This window comes from Asparagus officinalis, chromosome 2 (genome assembly GCF_001876935.1).
Source record: "Asparagus officinalis chromosome 2, Aspof.V1, whole genome shotgun sequence".
Lineage (NCBI taxonomy): Eukaryota > Viridiplantae > Streptophyta > Magnoliopsida > Asparagales > Asparagaceae > Asparagus > Asparagus officinalis.
Genome location: NC_033795.1, coordinates 43450354 through 43457853, shown reverse-complemented (window position 1 = coordinate 43457853; position 7500 = coordinate 43450354). Strand labels below are relative to the sequence as shown.

The following is a 7500-nucleotide window of genomic DNA, read 5'->3' as shown; positions in this document are numbered from 1 at the left end:
CTTTCTAAATACCCAGGATAAGTGTGGCTTGGCAACAATATTCAAGAAATTATGGTTAATTTAAATAGAAACCGTGAATCCATCTAATCCACATTGAATTTTTATCCAACACAATAGGCCACACATGTTTAAGCATAAGAGCTCTATTAACCAGCTGCAAATATTGAAGACCAAGGTCACCATTAACTTTAGGAAGGCAAACATTTTCCCAAGACAGTTTGGATTTTCTGCTATTCTGCATCTCACCAACCTATAAAAACTCTATACAAATCTTCTCAACTGCCCTAACCGCTTTCTTTAGGAGAACAAAAATCCCTCCCCAACAGTTTTGCGTACTATACAACACTGGTTTTATAAGTTGTAGCCTTCCAGCAAAAGACAACAATGTCGTGGTCCAGCAGTTAACTTTGCTAACCATTCTCTCAACCAGGACACCACAATCATTAGAAGATAGGGCTTTGGATGTCAAAGGAATGCCAAGGTACTTAACAGAAAAGTGACCTTCAGCAAAATGAAGTAAATTCAAAATCTTGTGTCTTGTAGTGTTATCCACTTCCCTAATATATACCTGACTTTTAGATGAATTAGTATATAGACTAGAAACCCTTCAAAAATGCATCAATCTCTCAGATATACACTTGACAGAATCCACATCACCTCTACAAAATAGCATCAAATCATCTGCAAAACACAGATAAGAAATCTGCATCTTCTTACATTGAGGGTGAAAATGAAAGGTTCCCCCCATTGAGATCAACAAAACTCCTACTCAAATACTCTCCATAGCTAGGACAAAAAGATAAGTTGACATTTGGTCTCCCTGTTTTAGTCCATTTTTATCTAGAAACATGGGACTAAAATTTCCATTCACCACAATGGAGTAAGAAACAGTAGATACATACTCCATAATCTACATCTTGAATTTATGTGGAACCTAAAACCTTGTAGAATAGCACCAAGAGAACTCCAACTAAGAGAATAATAAGCTTTATGTAAGTCCACTTTCATCACACACCTAGGACTAATATACTTTCTGCTATACATATGCATTAGTTCCTGGGCCGCTAAGATGTTATGAGCTATGCTTCTTCCTTTTATAAATTCCCCTTGATCCTCATTTACAATAGTGTGGATAACTTCTTTTAGCCTATTAGTTAATACATTTGAAATGCACTTATATAGAACATTGCAGCAGGCTATAGGTCCGAAATCTGAGGCATAATTAGGACAAACAATCTTAGGAGAAGCTTTGAGAAGTTTATTCGAGTAGAAGAAACTCCTAAGAGCCTTTGTTATCTGCTCTCCCACAATACTACAAGAGGATTTGTAAAATTTAGAATTAAAACCATTAGGGCCAGGACACTTAAGATCCTTAATTTGGAGCATTGCCACTTTAATCGCACCATCGGAGATAGGTCTACAAAGTGATAAACACTGATCCTCAGAGATTAATGGACCTCTAGCAAATATACCATTGTTGACAGGATCAATAGTAGCACATGAACCAAGAAGTGATTTATACAAGGACACTAATTTCTCCTGTATATCTTCAAGAGAAGTCAACATCCTACCATTCCCAGTAGACAAAGCATATATAGAGTTCCTCAATCTCCTTCGCTTAACTCTCGCATGGAAGAAGTTTGAATTTGTATCTCCATATTTTTACTCCATTCTACTCTAGCTTTTTGATGATAAAAGCAAGCTTCATAAGCTTCAAAAAAGACTTCATGTTATTTTCGTACCTGCACCTTCAATTGAGCATTACTAGGATCCCCATGAAGGAGACCTTGTGAAGCAAACAATGGCTTCCTAGCTTTTTGGACCCTAGCATTGATCCCCCCAAAATGTTTAGCATTAAATTTTCTCAAAGCAAATTTCTCTGCACAACTTGGAACATATGAGAGCCCCTGACAACCAAACCTGAGAAACCACCGTAGGACACAAATTGTAAGAACTCCAGCAAGCATAGAATCTAAAAAGAGCCTTGAACGTGATAGTTTCATGAAGGAACAAAGTTGCTGGGATATGATCTGAAATGCCAGGATGTTGAAACTCAGTATCCATAGAAGGAAGCATGGTCAGCCCTTCCTCATTTATCAACACTCTATCCAATTTACATAAAACATGAGAGTTCAGGTATAAAAATCCTCTGCACTTTATATCTGTCAACTTGGAATCCCTCATAAGCGCTTTAACTTCCAGGAGTTCATTTCTATTAATAGGTTTCCCCTGAGCTCTTTCATCTATTGCTTGAATACAGTTAAAATCACCAAGAACAATCGAAGGAGTAGTACAAGACTTAAATACTCCAATATCATTCCAAAGCTCCCATCTTGCACTAGCAGAATTAAAGCCATAGATGAAAGTAACATAGATATGCAGTCTACTGCTATTGTCTTCTATCAAACAATGAATGCATTGAGATGTAATCAACTTAGGAGTAAGAGACATACACTACGAATCCCAAAGAACCAATATTTTTCCATGTATATCAAAAGCAAAATTATGAAGAAAACTCCATCCAGGAGAGCAATTATTAGCTATAAAACTAACATGAGCAGGCTGGATTTTGGTCTCAACAAGGTCAACTAAGCTCAACTAATCCCTCCTATTAGATTCTTAACCTCTTTTTGCTTATTAGGATGGTTAAGTCCCCTAATGTTCCAACTAGCAATAGGCTTCATCTTGGTTTGGGATTAGTGGTCCTTTTAGACCTCCCATTCCCAGATTGACTAGTTCCTTCCTTTTTGTTTGAAGGAGGTTTTGCAGAAAGATCTACAAAATTGATACCACTTTCATCATGAACATGCAAAGCTTGAAATCCATTTAAAGTAGATACAATGTTTTTTTTGGAGAACTAACAGGACCTTGATTTACAGGACTTTTATTCTTAGCCTTGATAGTTTGCCATTCTTGAACAGGAGGAACATTCTCTAGATTGTCTTCAACTTCCTTTTGATTGTCTTCACCTCCTTCTCTATCTGAGGGTCAATGTTTACCTCTTCCACTATCTTTTCTTAGGAACCCAAACTTTTTTCACATTTCTTATTGGACATTTTTCAAGCTTGTGCCCAAATACTTAACATTGAGAACATTTTGGGGGTGTCCATTCGTGATCAACCTTCTACTCAGTCCATTCATGATCAACCTTCTACTCATACTCTCTTCCATTAGGACTTTTGAATTTAAGGAGCTTAGGCAGTTCAAAATCAGCCTTGATCTCCTAACAAACTCTAGCATATGATAATCTCCCTTTTGTAGCAGTAATACCATCAGAACAAATTGGCTTTCCAATCACACTTGCTAGCTTGCTAAGGGCTTTTTCAATCCACTGATTTAACTTCAGATTAGGGAATTTGACCCAAATCGGTACTGAAGAAATATTCAGATCTTCTAAATTTAAATCAACAGACCAAGGAACCATAATCAAAGGCTTGCTATCAAATGTCCAAGGACCCCGCTGTAAAATCCCCAATCCAGCTTCATTAGTCTGAAATTTAAAAAGAAATATACCTGAATTTAGAGCAAGCACCTCAAATTTTCCAGATTCACTCCAATGTTTCTCCACAAAGCCATTAATAGCAGCATAAGGGGCTTTGTAACCAAACACATATCCCTCTCAAGAAAAGTTCATTCATCCATACCTTGCTTCCGTTCATCATCTTCAAACTGCACGTAGCACGAATCGGAGAATTATTGAGGAATAAACGATAAGTTTAGCCCACGATCCTTCATCCTGTTGTTACTTACAATTGAAGCTCAAGATTTCTGAGCCTCACCTATATTACCTTTGGAATCCATAAGAAAACCAAGAGGAAGGGAGAAATTGAGAAGAGAAATGGAAAGAGGAGAAGACATTACTAGTTGAACTCTGAACTCAAATTATAAGAAAGAAGAGGGATCTAAAGGTGCACGAGAGCAACGAAGAGCAATCACGCGCCTACATCGTGTTGGACCATGTTAAAGTTGTGAATATAATAATGGATTATGTATTTTTATTGTTGATGTATCCACTGACGTATTGCTATTGTGAAGTTTTATGAACTATTATATCATTGGCACTCATGTTTTATTTTATATTTATTGGTGCGTCATGTGTGCATGCTTGTGTAACTGTCCATGATATATTTATTTCTGTATCCATCCATACCAACATCGCAACTTTTCAAAAAGCCCTATCATTGTGGGTAGCTTGTATTACCCTGCAACTAGCATGCTTCGCAGGTGGCAACATGATATTGGTTCATACGTAGGTAATAAATTGTTTGTTTCTATAGCTTGAAAGACTCATTAAGTAGAAGAAGAGGACCTCTGGCTATTAGACTTAGGTGTAAGGTTACAGAGGACATGCACCAGGTCTGTCAATTAGGATAGATGATATGAGCATTGTCACCTGGAGAAGCTGAAATTAAGAATAACTGCACCCATGGTTCCTATGAATAATTGTGTACTCACACCAAACACAGATAGTCTTGCAAATAGGGGTGCTAAACCGTATCCGTATCCGAGAAAATATCCGTAACCGTATCCGTTAGGATACGAATACGGTTACTCAAATCTATAACCGATAGGATATGGTTACGGATATGGTTTTGTAGTGAAATATCTGTATCCGTATCCGAAATATCCGAATACATATTAGTCATACTCTTACGATAGTTTCGATTCTTAAATTATGGATTTGTGGTTAATTTTGATGATCAAGATGTCTAATCTTAACTTTTCAATTATAATGGACATATTAACAAACTCTTTTGTATCACATGAATTATGTTTTTCTCAATACTATCTAGTTTTCTCATATCTGTTTTGTATCTGCATGCATATCCGTTTATATACCGCATGTATATCCGTAACCGTATCCGATTTTAGCGGATATGGTTATAAATTTTTGTTACCGAGGTATATCCGTATCCGTAACCGTATCCGAGATGGGTAAGCGGATATGGATATGATAAGCATCATATCCGAGCCGTATCCGGACCGAATGCACCCCTACTTGCAATGGTCATGTTCTGACTTACTGTGACAATACCAGGACTGGGAGTCCCTGGGGGTACATCCTAACAAGAAGAAATGCCACAAACACATATGAGAAGTCATCAAAACAAAATAATAATGGGAAGTGAATTACACAGGACTTAACGGGAGATGTAGCTTTAATTTAATCTTGACCTTCGGCTATATTCTCGAAATTAAGAATTTATTATTACATGAGGGTTCAGGACGTTCAGACTCAATAAATGACTTCCCACATCCAAAGTCAGTTAAATAGTAGAAACCAAACATAAATTCTATCCTATGTTGCATGGTTATGGGTGCAGGTTGGACATTGAAACAGGGCGCATGTACAGGACACGATAAATTTGTAAAAGGTAGGATACAGAGACATGACTATATATATATATATATATATATATCCAAGCATACCCATATTCCTCATATATATATATATATATATATGTATATATTGAAATTAATAATTTATATCATATCATTATTATTTTTTCATTCACATGTTATGAGAACTAAAATTCTGATAATATTTTTATGTTTTTTTGTTGAATTAATTATAAACTAAAAAACCGCTCCTTTTAGAACTTAATACCCAAACGACCCTTTAAAATTATACTTAGGATCTGGGTATGGGCCAAACCCGACCTGTGTCCAATGAGTTGCAGAAATTTGAGGTGAAGTGTAACATATACGTCCAATAAATGTATCACGAGTGTTTTAAACTAAAAGACGTATTACATAATTGAGTACACGTGTGAATAAATGTATGTATATATTTAGGAGTGTCCAACGAGTGTCGGACACGGACATGAATATGGGAGCACAGATGAAGTGGCATAACAAGCCAGTATAGAGGGGAGAGTATACAGTAGATTAAATTCTTCGTTGAAGAGTATGCCTCAGACATTACGCCGTTGAGTCAGTAAAAGACATTAACATGTAAGGGTAATAAGTTGATTAGTACCAATCTGCATGAGCCTTAAAAGTTAAATGGCTCTACTTCCATAGGCATGCACATAAGCTGTCATAGAGTACCTTGGATATATTCTATGCTAACATTGTGGAATTCAAGGAGAAAGGATTCTCGTATGCAACTTGGCACATAATCCATTGTATACACCAACAGACTAACATGCCAGATATTCTCAAATAGAAGGATAAAATACTTTCTATGAATACCTTTTTTACATGTGTATAGGCATTATAATACATACATAATCCACATGTGACTTTTCCCTTCACTATTAAACTTCAATTATCATCATACAAGATTAATGTTTATGTTGATTCATGGTTATTTTTAGACAAGTTTATTAACATTACGTATTGTTAACTTTGTGTAATCTAGGTTTGGCATTGGCTGGAGTCATGGCAATGAGAGGCTTGAATCCAATAAAGTTGGTAAGCTATTTTGTATATGAAAGTACACCCTTACTGTGGGAGCCTAGGTAAACATTTGTAGCACATGTGAGGTTATGCGCTGGTATATTTGCAAAACTCAATTTATTAAACATTTGTAGCACATGTGAGGTTATGCGCTGGTATATTTGCAAAACTCAATTTATAATTTACCGATTTCATATATTCATGTTTTTGCAGATGTATACAAAGGATCATTTGCTGCTAATCCAATTCTAGATGTCCCTACGACTGATGTTTCCCTTATGCAGCGGTAGTCTTATTTTCACTAGGCATCTTTTGTTTGTTCATTATGTCCATTCATTCTCAAGTACTTCATTAATTAGTACATACATTGCAGTGTTGAAAATAACGCGTTTCGTAACGCAAAATAACGCTTAACGTAACGTAACGTTAGCTTAACGTTACGTAACGTTTGAAAATAACGCAAAGACAAAATAACGTAGGTTATTTTAGCTATAACGTAAGTTACGTAACGTAACGGCGTAACGTTTCTCCTTTTTCATGGATTCCAACCCAACCCAATAATTTCATACTTCATAGTTTATGGATCATTGGATCCTTTTTGGTTTCGAACTTGAAGTATTTTATGCTTTTGGATTGATTGTTAAGGCAAACATGGTTGATTTGGTGTGAAATTGTGATGATATATTGATTTGTGAAATTGAAAATTACGATGATTATTCATATTTTTTATTTTGAATGTTATATATCTATAAATTATTTAAATAATAATAAATTATTTAACCTACGTTACGCTATGCGTTATCGCTATTGTAACCTAACCGGAGGTAAACGTTACGCTATACGTTATCGCTATTTTCAACATTGATACATTCTTTTATTTTTAATATTTTATGCCCTATTGCATGTCTCTGCCTTCTGAGATTATCTATTGCAAACCAAGGTATTAAGTTGCACATGTTTATATGGTCTCAAAAAATGTCTGCTTTACCGTATCATGCGAGTACTTTTGTCAACTGATGTTGAAGGTACAAATATCTGGAAAATTTGTACTGAAGGGTATGCTTGTTTGTCTGAGATCCTTGTACTTGCACATACATA

At 35.8% G+C, this 7500-nt stretch overlaps 1 protein-coding gene across 3 annotated transcripts in view; it reads left to right on the top strand.

Annotated features, from left to right (window-relative positions):
* LOC109830729 overlaps nt 1-7500 on the top strand; it is a 66855-nt gene that overhangs the window by 11779 nt on the left and 47576 nt on the right. For all 3 annotated transcript variants that reach the window (XM_020398097.1, XM_020398095.1, XM_020398096.1), the window contains exons 6-7: nt 6365-6417; nt 6616-6688. In XM_020398097.1, coding sequence (XP_020253686.1) covers nt 6365-6417; nt 6616-6688 — 126 coding nt within the window. The remainder of the gene's footprint in view (nt 1-6364; nt 6418-6615; nt 6689-7500) is intronic.